The sequence below is a fragment of the Lutjanus erythropterus genome, chromosome 17, assembly GCF_056507025.1.
Source record: "Lutjanus erythropterus isolate fLutEry1 chromosome 17, fLutEry1.hap2, whole genome shotgun sequence".
NCBI lineage: Eukaryota > Metazoa > Chordata > Actinopteri > Lutjaniformes > Lutjanidae > Lutjanus > Lutjanus erythropterus.
Window position 1 is genome coordinate 17,719,218 of NC_139333.1, and position 19,934 is coordinate 17,739,151.

Below are 19,934 nucleotides of genomic sequence, written 5' to 3' on the forward strand. Positions count from 1 at the left end.
ATGAATGAATGGCATGTCAGAGGGGCCACACATCAACAACCAAAGTGACCAACTATCAAAATCAAGCAGGGTAAAGATGTTGGAGAAGAAAAACTCTTGACAAGCAGTGAAAAGCTTGTCACTGGGGTAGAACCTGTGCAGTTAGAAATACAGCTTTTCTTCTGAGTCATTTTCCTACCCTAAACAGTTGAACTTTCAAAGGCAGTTACAGAAGCAAAGTGACCAAAATGTACCTTTAAAGGCAAAATTATGGGACACTATTGAAAAAATAGTTAACGAGCAATTTCTTTTGCTGCTGGCTCGAGGCCTTCAGTTCACAAGTCCATCTGAAATGGACTCATGATAAGAGACCCCATGCAACAAGGACCTGAGACCGAAAACTCAGGCAACCTGAACAGTTGCAAATAGTGAGAGACCACCGGCAGCACCGTGATGCGTCACCAACCATGTATTTAGAGCTGAGTGCTCGTGGGGACAAAGTATGCATTAGAAATGTTGACACAATGACCTGAGACCTCTGGCAATACATACACTGCTACATAGAGTGTTATGAGTTTTCTACAGTATTGCAATACTACATGGTACAAGGGTTTGTCCACTACGTAACAAATCCCAACTTAACCCAGGGGAATAAGCCATTAGTTTGTCAAATGCAGTGGTATCTAACACAGGTTTGGCTGGAAGTAACAGTAAGCTAGTTATCAGGACATGCTAACAGATATATTTTTATTTCAAACGTAAAAAAAAACAACAACTAAATATTAAAAGTAAATAGTAAACATCAGCATATGTTAGAGCAGATAAAAACAAAGTTTAATCCATTCCTCACACGTGTGCTCTTGTGTTTTATCTTTCTGAAAGACTACAGAAAAGACGCCAGCATCCAAACTCATGAAACACAGATTATCATTCTTCTTAGAGCCCCAGGCACATGGCCTTAACATGTAGATACACAGAGTCTGACAGACCGGTTGCTAAACAACAACTGGACAGTTGCTGTTCAGAGGAGGGGCTTAGCAAAGGGTCAATTGTGGACACCAGCTAGTCACATGATTCCTCGCCGTCTTCACTTCTGTAAACACCACCTCTTGTGTTTGAGGCCAAGCTGGAAGCACTACCAGCAGGAATTGCACCCTGGTCTGTGCACTACTGACCGAGTATTTCTGCACAACCTGGCTACTTGGAATATATACTGTAATTTTTCTGGCTTTATCTTCATCTTTGTCTAAAGAGACAGCTTTTTGTCATTTAGAAATATATGTCTTTTACATTACAGTTCCTTATGGCATCATTCAGACATGAAGGAGAGAGGGAACAGAAAGACAGAACAGCAGTGAAGTGAAAATGTTATGACAGCGAGGACGAGTTTTTTTCTGCTCTCTTTTAGGCTGCATCACTGATGGATTTTTAAACTTACTTTGCTGTCGAAGCCTTAATGCTTCTCACAGTGAGCCTGGGAATACATTTTCACATCAATTTCATCATTTAACATTATTAGAGAGCGAGATTCTGCAGTCATCCTCTTTAATATCCGACAGTGCACTGAACGATGGGACGCTGAGTTGAGACTCTGCTTGCATGCTGTATGTAAAGCGTTTTGCTAGATATTCATCGATTCATCCACCCAGCTGGCATGAACATTGAAAATATGGGCAGAGAGTGCTGGTCTGATTATTACTGTGGTTTTGCTAAGTTTTTTTTTTTTTTAACCTTATCTGCTCCCGGACATGCCGCCAAAGGGAAAACTGTTTTTATAGACTGATATAAAAAGATCAATCTCCTCCACAACTTAAAATTGGCTCTTTCACATGGTTTCCATCAGAAAGAGCCAATCTTCATCTCTTATGCATGGTGAATAAGAGATGAAGCTCGAGATAATACATTTATTAAGTAATTTACAGAGATAGGAAGTAAATAAGTTATAATAATTATAATAAAATAATAATTATTTTGTTACTGTACTAAGTAGAGTTTTCAAGTATCTGTGCTTTATTTGAGCATTTATTTCTCTGACAACTTTTTACCCTATACTCCCTACATTTTAACAAAAATACCTGTACTTACTAATCCTTACATTTTCAAATCAGGCTTATTAAGTCTAGTTAGTTATAGTTTTAATGCATTTGTGTGGAATTACTAGTTATTCTTATTTTGCTCATTGTGCACCGCCTTCCAAACATCAAGGCCGATTTCAGCCTAAATGGATGGAACAATGACACATGATGATGCCTCGGTGTATCCATCATGCATGACAAATGTAACAAGACAAATGTGTGCGATAACAGTGTAAACGATGTAACAAGATGACAATCACATAATAAGATGAAAATGATGTAAAAGATGTAGAGATGGATAAAAATTATGTAAAAATTCAATTAGCTTTGCACAGAAACAGCCTTCAGAGGGCTATTTTTTTACATTTATACTTTGAGTACTTATCAGGGCCTGTACTTTTCCACTTTTACTTCAGTAAAGAAGTTACAGTAAGTCAGAACTACTTTTACCAGAGTCTTGTTTTGACACAAGTATCTGTACTTCTACAATAGTTGAGTACAACTTTTGCCACCTCTGGTGATTTAATCTGGTGCTGCCCTTTAGATTTTAAATTCAAGCTGAAATGGGCAAATTTACCTTAAAAGCAATACAAATACTTCATGTGCCTGTGTGTGCAGTATACACACATAGCAGTACTGAGTCTACATGACAAACACACATCATACTGAAAATCTGAAAACCACAACCCCTGAAATGAAACGACTCCGTGGAGGTTCAGAAGCTTATCGTGGAGTGTAGGAAGTGGAAAGTGCTTTGGTCCGTTCCCTTTTCAAAAGGCTCCCAGTGAGAACCACCCCATTAAAATCTCTTTTCATTTGAGCAATCACTTCATGAAGCTAAATAAAGGGAATGCTAGTTCAGCGGTGGGAAGGGAATGGGTATTATTAGGCTGGTTTCATCGCAGCACAGACTGAATTATACTAACAGTCACCTTAATTGACTTGGCTCGTCCTCCTTTTCTCCTCTCTGCTGCGAAATAGGCAACTGGGAGAACAGGCTTGTGAGACAAGATATCAAACCTGGCGTCTGTGTGAATCTGTGTGTTGGAAATCTTCCTTCCTATTTGTTGACAAGGTTTAACAGAAGATCTGCTTAACTGCCATTTTCTGCCTGAAGACTCATTACTGATTCCAGTGATGAGTCATGTTGTATGTTGATGTTTCAGATGCCACATTAAGAGATTCTTAATGACCTCTAGACGAACATATTTAACAACCCGTGTCCCCCAGTGCTCTCTCTGCTACTGGGGGACGGAGGGGGTGTGTGTGACAGGTTAGCAAAGGGGGGTGGCATCCCCCTTCATATCTCCTACTGAGAAGAGGAATGTGAAAACACAGTGATAAATTTTGCAGAGATACAAGTCAGTATAGTCAAGGTCAGACATGTTAGGCAACATAAATATAAGAAAAAAATGATTTTTGAGTGGACAGGATTTTGAAGATATTTTTCAAGGAAGGATGACAAACACTCTGGTCCCAGGTGTGGCATTGTTTTGTGAAAGTAAAATGAATATCTTTAACTTTTTGACTGTTGGTCAGACATAACAAAACATTTCAAGACATCACCTTGGATTTCCAGACATTATTATGTCATTTTATCATGGACCTAACAATACAATTTACTCAAGAAACTTTGAATGAGTAATAAAACATAAGTTTGCATAAGGAGTACACAACGCTGCCAAAAATTAGGCACTGTGTCTCTTAAAAGGTTTACATGTTATTTTACTGTCTCTGATCTGATTCTATTTTTACTTCAAATAAATAATTTCAAGGTTATTTTTAGTTAGTTTAGTTGTTTGGCGCACTGCTTAATTTGACTGTGGTATTATCACAGCAACCCAAACAAAAGGGATCAGACGCTGCAGGGTTCATTTAACCGGTTCAAACATGGCAGGTGTGAAATCACCCTGTGCCCGGCATGGAGACACAAGAGGCCCTTCACCCTGAGGGACTGACACAAGCTGCCCATGAGTGAGCCTCGTCTTAACAATCAATTAATGGAGGAGATGGCTCTGACACCGTGGCCCGCAGCTGGCTGGGTGTTTAAACTCTGTCAGGGCTCATGCTGGTGATGCACACGTCCAATCTCAACATGAGAAAAACTATGAAAAGAAAGATAAACAATGAAATTCTGTGTATGTGCAACTGTAGAGTTCATCATGGTGAGGAAGTATTTAATGCGCAAATTATTCAGGGAAATGTGTCCGTAAGGGCAGCAGCTCATCTGAGAGAACAAATCACTCCCTGCTGTCTTACCAGCAAACTGGATCAGTTGGTTTTGGTATTCTAAGGCAATCATTTCATTCATTAGATTATAAATATCTTCATTCAGATAAATATGCCAACACATTTTGAATGATGGGCTGCATCTAAGCAGGTCTTGAGTATGAACTGTGTTTACAAGAGTAAAACGGCAAAATAAACTATGCTTAAACAATGTGCAAAAATGCTTTATTTTGTAGTGTGCTGTTGATGGTTACTATTGTCCCACAATCCACTGCACAAAGGAAATGAAGGAGCTGAAAAACAGCAGGAAAAAACTAAACAAATTATAGATGTTGGAGAAAAGTGCAGGAATTGCTGAAATGCTGAAAAAGGCCTGTTCATGTTCTTACAAAAGGACAAGGACAAAAGTACAAGAATACACTCACAAAGAGACGAGTGCGTGTCATAGTAAGCTGTATTTAGCGTGCTGAGTCAAGTGATCAGTGGTGGCTCAGACGTGTCGGGCCGAAGAAGAGTAGCTGAATGTGCTACACGAAGTTCAAAGGATCCTGTTTGTCAACGCGCCTGAACGATTACTCTACTGTCAAACTTATCACCATATCTTCAGTGGTATGAGTAATGATTAATAAATTATGTCGAGTCTGTCAACACTCTTTGCTTCACAGAGGAAGCCACTGCAGATGCACTGTGCATAGTCTGCATGGTGATACCACGTGCATATCAAAATACAAATTTTTGTGGGTGAGAGTCTGACCCGCTTCTCAATGACAAAGTAAAGCGGCACTACTGTGGGTGATGTTTTAGCATGCTAACAATTAGCAGTATTCAGTCTGCCTTCTGAGTATAAAATACATAAACCACCTTTAAATAGATTAAAGACTGTTCTTTCTGCTGTTGGCTTCACTTTTGGTTTATTTAAGCTACTACAGAAACATTCATGTTATGGTGATTTTAGGCCCCTGTGGACAAAAGCACTAGTGTTTACATGTCAAAAATAAAAATATTTCAAGAAAAATCTCCTCCTTCTAACTTATAACATACAACTCACTGTGACTTTGCCTCGGAAAATGTAAACACAGGCTCGTTTCATCTGATTTCACAGAGAATCCGACCCGGTTCATTCATTAAAAATAACTATGTAGATTTAACCAATCGTCTCGCTGATGTTCTTGTTAACTTATGTAGGTCATATGGAGGCGTCTGTATTAAAGGGAGACTATTTCATAAGCAGTTAAAAACTCCTTGTAATAGCTTTGAGGAGACATCATGAACTAACTCTAAGTAGAAGACAGCTACTGTATATTGATAAACAATTTGTCATTATTGCAACTGAGGGATAGCTTTACCAAATGCATTCATAGTAAGAATTAAGTACACTACTTTTACTGTCCATCATTTAATTTCATTGGCAGAAATCTAAGTATTTATAGATTATACTGTGGAGAAGAAAGTAGTGTCTATGCCATGGCAACTAATGAGGCAAACTGATGATGTAAAACTGCCCAAAATCTGCTGGTCACTGTTTTCTATATAGACATTTTATAGGGAGTACTGAATGAGCGGATGAGGGAATAATTTCAGACTCAGGTCTTTGGCCTTGCTCAAACTGCCAGCCCAAATTATTTTTTTGGCATATCCAGTTTGTATCCAAGATTGATTTTTGGAAAGTCTAAACACATGACATGTGAGTAATGTAATTTAATTCGTATTTCTAGGAGGACAACACCATAAGTACATGGATTGACACGTAAGTAAAGTGTCTGATGGCACTTCGGGAGCAGGTTTCTGTACAGGTCTGTACAGGATCTCTTCTTTCCCATGGTTCCGAATAGGAAACTGCATCAGTGTACCAGCATATGTAATTACTGACATTGTTACCATAATGACCCATGCAGATAGGTTAATGATGTCTGCACACAAATCTGATCTGATAACTTGCAAATAACAGTGGGGACAGTTTGTCTTAAACGGAAAATTTGTCACTTTTCATGTGGATGTCTTGATGGTAAATGTAGTCGATTGAAGCAATAAACTCAGTTTCCTGTCATATTGACCGAGGAAAGATAAGTTCTCCTGCTGCAAAACCGGATCCTGTTTCTCTTCCTGCATCCAGTGATGTCACAGTAATGTTAATGGAACGACAGGCTATTTGAGCTTGAATTTCAAGTCTCCTCCTCGGGACAGCCAGGAGGTGTGCGTCACCTAATGCTTTGTTTCTGCCAACAAGGTAATAACTATAGGCATGGGTGGTGATACATGAAAAAGTGGACATGAGAAGCTCACATGCAGTGCCTCCTGGTACATGTAGGCACTGCCGGCACAGCTTTGCAAGTCATCTGTCTTGGTCAATATTGGACCCGCTGATGAATGCATTACCTTAGTCTCTGCTAAGCTTGAAGAGGATATGTAAACATGCATCTCCACCCGTATGGACTCACCAGTCCTTTATTTTCACCTACTAGAAATGGGGTAACAATCACAAAACTGTCTGTCTCTGCACCAAAAAGCAGGACAAATGTTGGCGGATGGCCCAGATTTCCATAAAAGTTCCTGCAGCCAGAGCTTCTGATGAGTGAGTCAGGAACTGAAAGTTTGTCCCTGGATACTGGAAAGTCAAAAACACAATAAGTAGATAGATAGTGCCCCAAAAAATGGGGACTACGCACTCACTCACTAATACTGTTCTTTTGCTCTGGATCAGTCTCATACTTTTAAGTATGAATGATGATCTGCAAAGGCTATTATCTGACAGAGAAAAAGTCAATAACATTCTGATGATAACAAAATGAGGTTGACGTGAGGGAGAAATTAAACAATGGATATAGTATTAATTTAATTTCATGCTCTGTGTTAGATTGGAACAGCTAAATATGTGCGGTAAACCTACACAGAGAAAGACAGCCTCATAAATCAACATTAAAAAGTGCCATTTTAGTAGCCAGTTGTTCATTAGAGGCTTTTTGTTTTTTCAGAGTGCTGATTGATCAAGCTGGTCAGCATGGCAGAGTGACACAGGTGGTGGTGAGTGAAGGTGATTAATGGCCCCTCGTCCACACAGGTGTGCAGAAAATACTTGGAAATGGTGAGGGGCTCCTCTGGAATAGTAAATATATACTGAATGCATAAAAGATCCTCATGGAGTGCAGATGTGGACATTTGCATCATGACAGAGAGAGTATACTACAAGTCAAAATAAATAAACAACTGACTAAACAAGGTGTGTTAGTGTCAGGAAAGAAACTTCCTGCCTTAAGTCTTCATTTAAGATAGGAGGAGTCCAAGATAGGATTTTTCCCAATTTGGTTTTTCAGAAGCAAATCTGAACTATCTTTAGGAATCCTACCGTCAGGTTAAGAAATTCTCAATACTCAATCCAACATTGCTTATCAACTTTTTGAGTATGTCTGTTACCTGGCAACCAACATTACATTTTTTCATCTTGCAGAGCTTAACAACTTTGTAATCATTGTTTTCTCTCATTCAAAACATACCAAAATATACAAAATGGAGCAAAAACAACAATGGATACTACATAATTTCAAGACAGGTGACTTACAGGTCTTGGTAACATCTGTAGAGAAATTCAAATATGTTTTTTTTTTGGCAAGTAACAAAAATGCTAACTTGGATGAAACAATAAACAGGAGGCTAAGTTTGCAAAAACAGTCTTCACCATATCCAAATTCATTGTGTAAAAGCAATAAAAAAGCAGCCAAATGGATTAAACGGTTAGCTGCTACCCTTAGCTACTGTTAGCTTACACTACTGTTAACTACTAACACAACCTTTAACTACTGACAGCTAACACTGCCGTTCACTACCATCAGGTATTGTTAGCTAACACCATAGTTAGTTGCTGTTAGCTAACACTACAATTAGCTACTGTTAGTGAAAACTACTGTTAGCTACAGTTAGCTAGTTAGTCAGCCACTCTTCCACATGTAGTTGCTACTACTAAACAAGGGAATTTGAACAGCTTTTAGCTACTGTTAGTAACCACTACTGTCAGCCTACTGTTAGCTAACACCACCATCAGCTACTCTTAGCTACTAACGCTACTGCTAACTAACACTAGCTACTATAGTACTACAGTTAGTTAGTTATTAACTTAGCTACTACTATAGCTACTACTTCTACAGCCAACGTCATCAAAAAGTTGCACGCGCAGTTCGAAAAAACACAGTGGCGGTTTTCCCCAGCTATCCAGATGAGTTATCACGCACAGCTTGCTCATTGTTTACAGACTGTAAGAGGGTCTATAGGTGGAGAAGATTTGCAAGTTAGGAACTTTCAGTCACACAGCCCCAGGCACTACTTTCAAGTCTTCTGAAAGAATATATCTCCTTTTTTTTTTTGCCAAATATACCAAACAGCACTTCTTCTAGAGGAATGCCTGTACACAGAACTTGCTGACACAGAGCTGAGGACAAACAAAGCTTTTCTGACAGGTTGTGGTGCCTCCAAATCTTGTATTTTTGCTTTTCTATTGCTTTCATCTGTCTATGCAGCACAAAAAAATAAACAACTCATATGGGTAAAGGCCAGATCCAGTGCCTGCACTGTGACATGCAACAACATGTATACTGTTAGACAGTATTGGACACAATTTCGTGATATCAAGAGCACCAAGAAGCATCAAGCTCTGAAACAAAGCAGCTGTTCCTACCACTTGTAAACAGACACTCTGTGGAGAAAAAATTGATTAAAATACTGCAGATGACAAAATAACAGAAGCACTGACAATAAAACAGCCCTGCAGTAAATATCAATTTGAAGAAGTTCATGATGTTCTGTTTTTGTTCAGACAGGAAGAGTTGTTGATTAAACCCCGGTCATTTTGAGGCAGTTTGCAGGGTTGTCAAGCAAATATAAAGTTATGAGTCTTTCAGTCAGTGTTGGTGAGGGTCTACATGTTGGTCCTCTCCAGTGATAAGTGTTAACTTTGAAAGATTGCAATATAAAACATAAAGCAGCTGAAAACCATGACAGACTTCAATAGACATTTTTCACAGCAGACATTTCAACTTGTCAATGTAAATGATGGCTGTGTTCCATTTATGTGCTCCAGTTCCACGGCTCTGGTGTCGTGCACGACGTCTACTGGGACATTTTAATATAATGGAGCCATCATTAATGTTATTAGTTACACCTGTGCTTTTCCTGTTATGACAAATCAAAATGCCTGCTGTGGGAAATGTCCATTCCTGTGGGGACTACTTGACCTCTTTCTGTCTCTTTAAGTTGTCTTAATATGCCATGAAAAGACAGTTAAAAATGGTGATTCTTTTCTATTCTTATTTGATGTTAATCTTAATATGAGTCACTTTTGAAACATAGAATTCAACCTTATGCAAACTGCAGCCTGAAAAATTTGCTTTTAACTGTGTCACAGTCTTCATCAGCAGCAAAGTGCTACAGATGAAATCATAACAGTGGCTGCTGAGCTTGCATGTCAATCATAATCCATTATAAGGTTTGGAAGTGTAGAATATGTGGCAGAGCTGCTGTACTGCATAAAATGTACCCTTCATTTTTCATTTCATTTTTTCAGGTAGCTTTAGAAAGCAACATTTCTGAACAAAAATACAGGAAACTGAAGTGTGCAGTCAGTAGTGTGAAAAACTCCACCAGTCAACAGATGGTGAAGCACCTGCTGCAATGTCAACGCAACTGCCAAATGCATCTAGTGAAGAAATCACAAAAGATGAAAAAAAATCTGAGCCTGCATGTCCAGTGGAAGTGGTGGCAGCTGAGAAGGTTCAGGCCTACAGCTGATTATATCGTGAGATATCGAGAATATAAACTCAGCGAACCTCTACCTGTGCTGACAGCCTTTGCCAGTCGTCGCAGCCTCCTCTGGTGCGTCTTCCCTCTGTAGTGGATCTGGGCCTGGGCGCTGGAGTTCAGCTGGATGTTACACACCTGGCACATTGTGGCACTGCTGCTGCTGCTGCTGCTCTGACGGCGTTCTCGTTTGGCCCTGTGCCCCGCCACCGCCGCGGCCACCCTCCTCACCTCTTCATCTTCTTCCTCTTCCTCCTCCTCCTGTCCCTCCTGACTCTTAGGAGGCGGGCTGCTGTCCAGCCAGTCGGGGCTCTTTGGACGCTTCATATCTGGAGAAAGAACAAAAAAAGGTCATGGAGGACATTAATCAGAGGTGTTGAAAATTCATATGCAAGAGAAGAGAGAACTCCTGTACACTGTCCTTTATTTGCAATTAACTTTATTAAAGATACAACGATTCCAACCTTAGACCTTCATCAGGTAAAGCAGAGAAACAAAGAACATTCCAGACAGATAAAGACAACACGTCCTCCTCCTGAGGCCAGTCAGAGACCTTCCCTAGGCTGAGTTATCAAGCAATAAGATTAAAATGCATACAGCCTCATATAAACAACAATAATATTGGTCAAATGAAGATCTCCAAGACCCACATGCAATCACAGAGTGATACAAAAAATAAAATAATAAAAATATATATAGTAAAAATATTGTAAACTCTTGCAGAGATTTGGCAAGAATATAAAAATATTAAATCTTACAGAAATTTTAAGAAAAAAAAGAACAATATTTACAAATCTCAAGCTTTGAAATAATATAAAAAATATTTTTAAATTCAGTAGAAACTTTAAAAAAAATAGAAAAAAACATTATTAAATCTCATAGTAACAGAAGAAATAGAGAAATATTTATTAAATCTCATGAAAGCTTTGAAAAAATAGGAAACTATTTAAATTTAATAGAAACACAAGACATTAGATATATATAAACATGTGGATCATGTAGATAATGTGCAAAAATCATCCACACACGTCTTCAGTACCAATCAGCCAGTAGCTCAAGTGGTAATAAAAAATACTTTCTGATCAAAACAATTCAACACCAAAACTGTTGAACAGCATCACATTCAGCAAACAACTCCAGATTAAAACTTTCAGAAGAATTTGCCTGTAATGTGGAGATCTACAAGGCTTCACGCCTCTTCAATAATATAACTGTCGTGTCGTGTAATTATCGTGTGAAATAGAAGCAATATAGACCCCGTGGAGGACGTTTTAATCAAAATGTGTGGTATGTATGTTGTTAAAGCCTCCACAGGGGGGCAACAGAGCAGCATGACTCCATTCACAGCAGACTTGCTCTTTTTCTTCTGTGTGATTCAATCTGCAATTTTATGTGCACCACCATTGATATTTCTTTGCACCAAACAGAGATTTCATAGACAGACAAAGGATGCTTGCATTTATCTACATCAGAGTCAGCATGGAGAAATTTTCAAATGCATGTGTTAAAAATCTCTGACATCCCCATTAAAGCCCTCAAATTAAGAGGATAGTGTCTTCCATCAGAAGGCATAAACAGTTTGCCGTATAACCCGGCCCTCAGACATCCATTAGCTGTAAAGAATGGCCTATCTCTAGCACACATAACAGCATTACAGCAGAGACGTGTACAGTCTGTAGATAAGTATCTTGTTCCAGCTTCTCTCTATTTATCAGATAATAAAAGCCGATTCCCGGGGTGCACACAAAGCGACATGTTTCTTTGTGCGAGCACACAGCCTTAATACCTGTAATGGCTGAGCGATTGTGGCAGACTGACAGCATAAATCAAGCTGCTGCTGCTGCTGCTGCGAATGTGGAAAATGTCACCCAAAGTCTAACTGGATTCTTTGTTTTGGTGCTGCTGTTCATATGATAATGGAATCAATTAAGTCCTCGTGGTGTTGGACATTTTATCGCTCGCCTCATTGAATACACCCCCTCCCCGCCAAACAGAAACCATCATTTGTGAAATCTTTGCTGTTCTAAAAATTCAATTTGACTGGTGGAGAGATGAAAGTGGTATGGAAATGTGTTCGCTGGAATTCATCAGCTGCCGACCAGCAACATGGACTTCAAAGCCGCATGCCGTCGCCATGATTATTTGGATGATGTTTTACTACAGAGCAGCAGTGGGCAGGGACACGAGTAACTGCTGGTGAAGACTGCTGGTGATGTGTTTCAACACAAGCAGGTGTTCACCCTGTAACCTTCACCATAATAAATACATGGCTGAAACATACAACGTGTCAGAAAACAGTGAAAAATAACCGTCGCCATTTACAAAAGCCAGGAACAGTCAACACATACAGCACACAAGTAGCGCACAGTCCCTGGCTTCTCTGATTTTTGAGTTTCTTTATGCCATTCTGTGGCGTCTCAGTAGAGTTCCTTATGTATTCTCATTTGATGATTCATTTTTGTTTTTAAATATATTTATTGGAAGCATTCATACAGAACAAGGAACTGCTTCAATTTTTACAATATTTCACAAAAATGACATAAAATAAAGAGAGAAAGAAGAGAAAGGAAACAGGAAAACAGAGAAAGGAGGGCTCACCCACTACAATATCTGATTCTTGTGGTTGTATTCAGTTTGGGTACGGTTCAAGAAAAAATAAACGGTGTCCATATTTTTAAAATAAATTGGATTAGTCTATTATTTAATATAAATCTGATTCCAAGGTGTAACCTTATCAGTTCTGGGATGCACAGCTTCACTAGAGCAACTTCAGTTTTTTTTTCCTATAATTTAAGTAAATGTATATGTTTTTAGCTGCTGTTAGCTCACAGGAGACAGAGTGTTGTTGAACAGTTGTCAGTTTTCTTAAAGCATCTGATATTCCCAATATAATCACTCTACATTGTGGCTTAAGTGGATTTTCAGTATAATAAAGAAAATGCTGAAGGCTTTCTATCTTAGGGCAAAATACAAAAACCTAAATGGTTGCACACCAAGGACTTTAACTATACTATATGAAATATACCACCATCCACTTGAGTTAGAACGATTTAAGAACTATATTTTTTATAGTTATAGTTCTTGGTGTGAAAGGTCCTTAAGTCAGGGAAACCCTGGGGAATATTTTATTGAATCAGACATTCAAATTTGGTTGAAATAAGTATTTAATGCTACTTTCCCCAAGCCCTTCTAATCTGCATGACCTGACGTAGGTTTCTGAAAGATGGCATTGCAACATACAGTATAAACCCCCGAGGGAATTGAAGGGAGCGCTGTAACCTGCGTTTTTGCTGACAGCTGAATGAGTTTTTCCATTTAAAAAACCTGGAAAACAATGCAGACGTGTCGCCCTTTCAATGTAATTTTGGCACAGGACATTGTGAGAAAAAGGTAAAGTAAAGTAAAATGTTCACTAACAACATATTTCATTAGTTTCAGGCCAAAATATATGATCCTCAAATACAAAATCCACTCGGAGTGAGTTGCTTTTTCACTTCGGCTGAGGTTTGTGAAAGAGAGACAGTAATTATACTTGGCTGTCAGAAACAGCATCAGAGGAAAAGGTAACTCTTAAGGGCCATCCACACTAAGAAGTGAATGGAGGAGTCCAGATCACAACTATAAAGCTGCTGTCCACTTGAGTTGGAATGATTTTAGAACTATATTTTTTATAATTATAGTTATGTCTATATCCTATCAGATTTGAACTTTGCTTTAGGGAACAGATTCATGTTGAGCTCTCAAGTTGGATAAACTGTTAATGGTTTTTGATGTTTCACAGAGCTCATCAGCCCATGGAGGTCCATGATCTATAAATATGGGTGTTGTTCCCATTTTCAAACATTCTGACCTGACAAGGATCCAAGTGGAATCGAAATATTGTGTTTACTAAACTTTTGTGACATGAGCTAAGTGTGTTTTTTCTTTACACGTTTACACGATTTAATACAGAAAAAGTTGGCAGTGACTTAAAGCACCAGAAACAAGGTCTTCAATAACATGTAACTGTAAACCCCAATCTCTCCCTAATCTTAACTAAAGTGACAACAAACAGGACAGGACAGGAATTTACTCCAAAAAAATGGTGCCTCTGACAGACAGCCAAGTGAGCATTTGCCATTTAAAAGATGTTTAAAGAAATGACTGTGATCACCAGTGAAAAGACGTTTAGAATAGGATCAAAACTTAAACTTTTGGATTTGCAACAGTGACATTTTTCATCCTCTACAATGTATAAATAATAGTCTTCCATCACTTTGAACCTCCACTAACTAACTCAACTTCATCCAAATTTCTTTGAAAACTTGCCTTACACAGGACTCAAACCCTGGTGGATGAAAGTCCTGAGTTTAACCCATTTTTGTCACCACATTTTTCTGCCCATATGAACTTTGCTGCTCTTCATACTATGTCACCTAAGAGGAGAAAAACTTTCACACTAATTGATACCGTCTCTCTTTCAACCTACAACTGAACTTATTAACACAATGATATGACAAAGTTGTGTTTTGTCACAGCAATTTAGCTGCTTGAAAAGCGGTTCAGACCAAATTTCATCCACTTTTCAACTAAAAATTTATGTTGAAATACTAGTTGGTGCTCAGTGGGAGCCATCGCAGTATAACTGGGAAACCAATTTAGTAATTTATAAAAGTATTTTCTTGGAGACGGAGTTGGAAAAAAGTCAACACACTCTTCAGGAAGTAAACGCCAATATTGGATGATGAACATTTTCTTATTTTAGAAAGCACATCTCTGCTCAGCCTTGCTTTCCTTGGGTGAAAGCAACACCTTACTAGTTTTGGTATAATACATGAGAAAATGTTGCCATTGGAGGAACTTGCCAAATCCATCCATCCAATGATGATGCTTTCTGGTGAGTGGGTTGTAAACAATGAAGGAGGAACATCAACTGGTTTTCAAATATAATGTATGAGAATATACATAAAATGGAGGGGCGAGGGAGAACTAATTGAGATTATTTTTCAAACTAATATGAATAATAATTTGCCAACGTGTCTGAAGGACCAGACTTCTGCCAAAAAACAGCTGGCTAGCCAGACTTCCTGCTGTTACTCTGTGGGCTCCACTGATGGCCTCATAATTTAAAGCCAGGACAGTTATTAATTGGCAAATTCAATGATATATATTATATATATGTATTTTAGTTTTATAGGGTGTCATTTCAATGCAAATCTTACTAATCAATTTCCATACAATTTAGGCTGTTTGTGTTCACTTATGATTGTCATACTTCTGTAAAAAAGTCCAAATTTTTAATACATCTCTGCCCAGAACCCAAGTTGATGGCTTGATGTCTATCCAGCAGTTCAAAGAAACAACATTTTTATTTGACTGATTGATTAAATAACTAATATTGTCTGCAATACTTGCCAGTACTTTTTATTTGTTACTCTTTATCACCTTGCACCAATGAATGCAGGTACACGTCATTTTTTAAAATCACGACGCATTGATTGTTTTCCTCCCCAAATGAGCCGCAGGCCAAGGCAGAAATATGCTTTCTGACTGTCTGACGTACAAGATGTGTCTCCGTTCTGTCAGACAGCTGCTGGATAAAAGCTCAGACATTGCTCCTGCCTCTTTTGTCAGTAAATGGTCCGCCATCTCAGAACAGTATTGATGAGTAGACAGCAGACAAGGTCAGTCAGAGGGAGGTGTGGGTCGTCTAACTCACTTTAAGGTGGTTGGCATAGACAAGCTTCCTCTATTCAGGGATGAAACAAACAATAAAACTACCAGAAGTCAGTTTACTCATCTTTTGAGGCCGTCTTGTAAATGTTTTATCTGTCTTGTCTTCTTTTAGTGTGTTTTAGGATGTTAGTTATTGTAATTAATGCCAGCATATAACAATTAGTTTTTAAGATATCAATGTTGAGATTATTATACACCATCCCCTAAAAAAAAAAAAAAAGAAAAAAAAAAAGAATAACATGGTTTTCTGGCTTGATCAGATTTTAAGCCAAAAACAGTAACAGTACTTAATGTTTGAGTTTATGAAGATTAACTTGACAAAATAATCTCACTTTCTAGCCTTTTCTATAGTTTTCAGCAGCATCTTAATTAGTGAAAAGAGTTTGCCAAGTTGTTGAAGTTGGGTCAATTCTTGGGTTACACAAAGTGACACAAAGTGAGCCTTGCATTAATATACTTTTGTCAACGTTATACTGTCATATGTGGTTGTTTTCAACACTGGCCATCATGAGACATGAATATTATCCTTGACCTCAAGTAGTACATTTTGGACATACCATAAATTTATCATTAAATGTTATTAGGCAGTTTGACAACAGTACCACAATGATTTAGCTTACAGAGTTACATGATGGACTCATAGTGGTTAGCTAGTTTACTTGTTGCTAAATTAGGCTAACTGATGTCTGTAATCAATCTGTAGTTGAGGTTAGCTAGTTAGCTTGGTTAGCGGTGGAGCTAGCGGGCTAATTGGCTGACTCAGCCCTGGCATGAGCGTGTCGACCAGTACTGCCCATGTACAAGAGGTAAGAAAGAAGCAAGATCATGGTTGGACTGGAGATCCCAGTTGCACCAGGACAAAACACACTTTGAGACAGACGGTGGCCAGTTTGACAACAGGGAATACAAATTTGATTTTCTTGCCAGGTTTGGCTCCTGGCACCTCGGGGGTGAGTCAGTTAATGAGGTGACTAATTCCAAGGCTAACCAAGCTAACAAGCTAATGCAGCTACCATGGATGTACTGTTACGGATAACAGCAGACAGCACTTAGCCTACTTTAGCCACAAGTAAACTAGCTAACCGCTATTTAGTCATCTTGGCACTGTACACTGTCATCAAACTGTCCTTAACATGAAATGACATCTTTATGACAAGTCCAAAATGTGCCACTTTACTTCAGCTCAAGGAAAATATTCATGACACACTTACAATGATCTCATGTTGGCCAGTGTCAAAACCAACCACATATGACAGTTTAATGTCATATTAAAACATAAAGTTAAACAGTTTCTTTAAGTCTATAGTAACAGGTTGTCATGACAAAGACATTTTGTTTTGATTAATGTCAGTTTATCACAACAAAGACATCTCAAACAATGTCAACTTTGCATCAAGAATTATATAAGTGACCAAGAGCACTCTTAATGACAACAGTCATAAATGTTCAAAAAGATTCTTTCATGTTCAGATGAGAGTATATAAGTCCAAGTTTTGTATCTTATAAGCCCCAGAGTTTGTTATATATCTAAATGTTGAATGTACATGCTCTGAATGATGCTTGTTTAAAGTCCTTGCAATATTTTTATTCCAAGTTGAGCACTGTTCAGATACTCGGGTTGGCCAATGTCTAAAACTGTACACTGATGCCACTAGTCTCGGTGTTAACCCTCCATCACACTGGACAACACCCAAGCTGCTGCACTCACTCATCTTTATGTGCTCAGCTGGAGCTGGCACCTGACAGCCACATTACAAAACAACTTCTAACAGGTTGCCGGCCGGCCAGCAGCTGCTGGTTTCTGCTGGCACTCTGTTTGTACCAGATCCAGGGCTTCTCTGCCTGTCTGGCACCTGAATGGGCAGCTGGGAACAGACCAGTCTTCTGCTGCGACCAAACACATTAAGTTACTGGTGCTCCACAGAGCAGGCTGTGGTGCTGCCTGCTGAAAGTGCATTTAGTTTTCAGTTAGAGAGAAAACCCTTTACAAAAGGTTACTGCGGCTTTTTTTTCACCCATTGTAATACATGAAAGGAATGGTTCAGATTATTTGAAGTGGGTTTGTATGAGGTACTTATCTAGGAGTACCGGTAGTGGAAGCTAAGCTTTAAAATGCATTTTTGACACTTAAAGGCCCAGCTAAAAAAATCAATATCAGTTTAAGTGTATGCTATATTTAGAATATTTTCACAGCTTTACCTTGCCGTTAAACAGCCTCTTTCAATGAAACCACTGTCAAATAAGCCATATATTGCTCTCTCCACAATTTACCTTGCACAACACAGAAGTTGCTGGTCTGCCACTGCCTTGATCTGTTTATTTGTGTTATTGTGTGACATCTGTGTCTTCAAGGGTTAGTTCAGTCTCACCAAATCACACACAATAACCCGTATAATGGCAGTTTCCCATCAGAAAAAGCTGTTTGACTGCAAAATAACGCAGAGAAAATATTCTAAACATACCATACACTTACATGGATAACAGTCTCTTTAGGTAGCTAAATTGTATTTTGTTGCTGACCCTGTCCGCAGCAGTTCATTGCTTAGATTGCCACACCAGTAGTCCTGCTGCTTCTCCAAACTGGGGATGTGCCGACCACCATCTACTGTTAAAAAAAAAAAATCCTGTATAGTATAAACAAGATAAGACTAGAACTGTCTGTATGCAATATCAAATTACTAGTGTAGGCAATAATTCCTGTTTCTACTAATTTAAAAATGTCTTGTTCCCTTTTGCCGCAGTTGCTCCCTCAAAGGTGTAATGCCAAGTACTCAGCTTAACATAACATCCTTTTATTTTGGTGGAATCGATGCATTTTTTTTTTGTTTAGAATAAACACTCACAGCAAAGTTCATAGACTCCAGAAAGAAAGCTATTAATTCTCACCGTGAATGTGAAAAATCCTCCATTGTCATTATCAAGCAATAGGCAGCACATGCTTTTGTGTACATCAACAAAAATCACAGCAGACGATGTTTTCAAATTCTGATCTTGTTATTGAGGAAGTGATCATAGAGCTTTAGAGTTGATCTTAACACAAAAAGTGTAAAGAAATAGAAACCAAAACCAGTCATGTTTTCTCTATGGAAGTAAAACTGTTATCAGTTTTAACATTGTTTGAAAAATAAAATAGTAAAATGGGAAATGTTAAACACTCATTTCATCAAGCTGACATTACATTAACAAGAAGCAGCACAAGGTGTGACGATGGATTTGTACTTTGTGTCTTGTACACTACACATACCAATAATACACATATGATTACATAAATTTAACACAGAAACAATGAATCACATCAAGTTCCATGGCACTTAATTTGAATAAGATAAAGGGTATGTTAAATTATGTTGTATTATTGCATTATCACCATAACTAACAAGATAAGACGCAATCATTTGTTTAATTATGAGCAAAATGAAACTGCAGGTTGGATTTCCAGCCCTTTAATGATGAAGCTGCTCCTCTTGGTCCTCCACTGATTCTTCTAATGGGTCATTTTAACTATTTTTACAGAGGACCCAACATCTAGTGGAAGTAGCTTAAACTGACAAAATAATGTGTTAATTTAAAAGGGCTGGGCTTTGATTGGGATGTGCACAATTAATTGAAATATTACTGAAATCACAATGTGCAAATTACAGAGGATACTTTTTTGGACAAATGTGTAACAAAACAATATTATAATGAAGTACTGTGGTGCTGTAAAGATGCCCTGACCAACAAATCTTGTAAGAAAACATTACAAATTATGAAGACTGCATGGAGAAAAACTCACAAATAAATATATAAGAAAGGTTACATTTCTGCACTGTGCTCATGCAGAATGTGTGATAAGGAGCAAATGAGCAGGGGGACTAAAACACTACAAATACTTAAATACTACCAGTAAAGAATGTACAAAAATACATAGAGTACATATCACTGAAAAGGGAAAATCATTATACAGTACCTTGCAGAAAATCTCTATAACATCTTGTTATGATTTTTTAAGTACAGAAAAACTATATATAGTAAGTCACTCACTGGCAGGATTATCCATGCAGGAGACATTAGCTCAGCCTACAGGCCTTGTGGTTCGAAATAAATCCCAGGCATCCAGCAGTAGGATCTATATGCATCACCGAACTATTTTGTTTGTTGAATCACTTCATG

The 19,934-nt window shown here is 38.3% G+C and overlaps 1 protein-coding gene across 1 annotated transcript in view; it reads right to left on the reverse strand.

Moving 5' to 3' along the window:
* The window catches only part of LOC146312065 (zinc finger protein 385D-like), a 102,820-nt gene that overhangs the window by 50,253 nt on the left and 32,633 nt on the right, over window positions 1-19,934 (reverse strand). Inside the window, exon 2 of the mRNA XM_084741398.1 lies at window positions 10,103-10,396. Coding sequence (XP_084597524.1) covers window positions 10,103-10,396 — 294 coding nt within the window. The remainder of the gene's footprint in view (window positions 1-10,102; window positions 10,397-19,934) is intronic.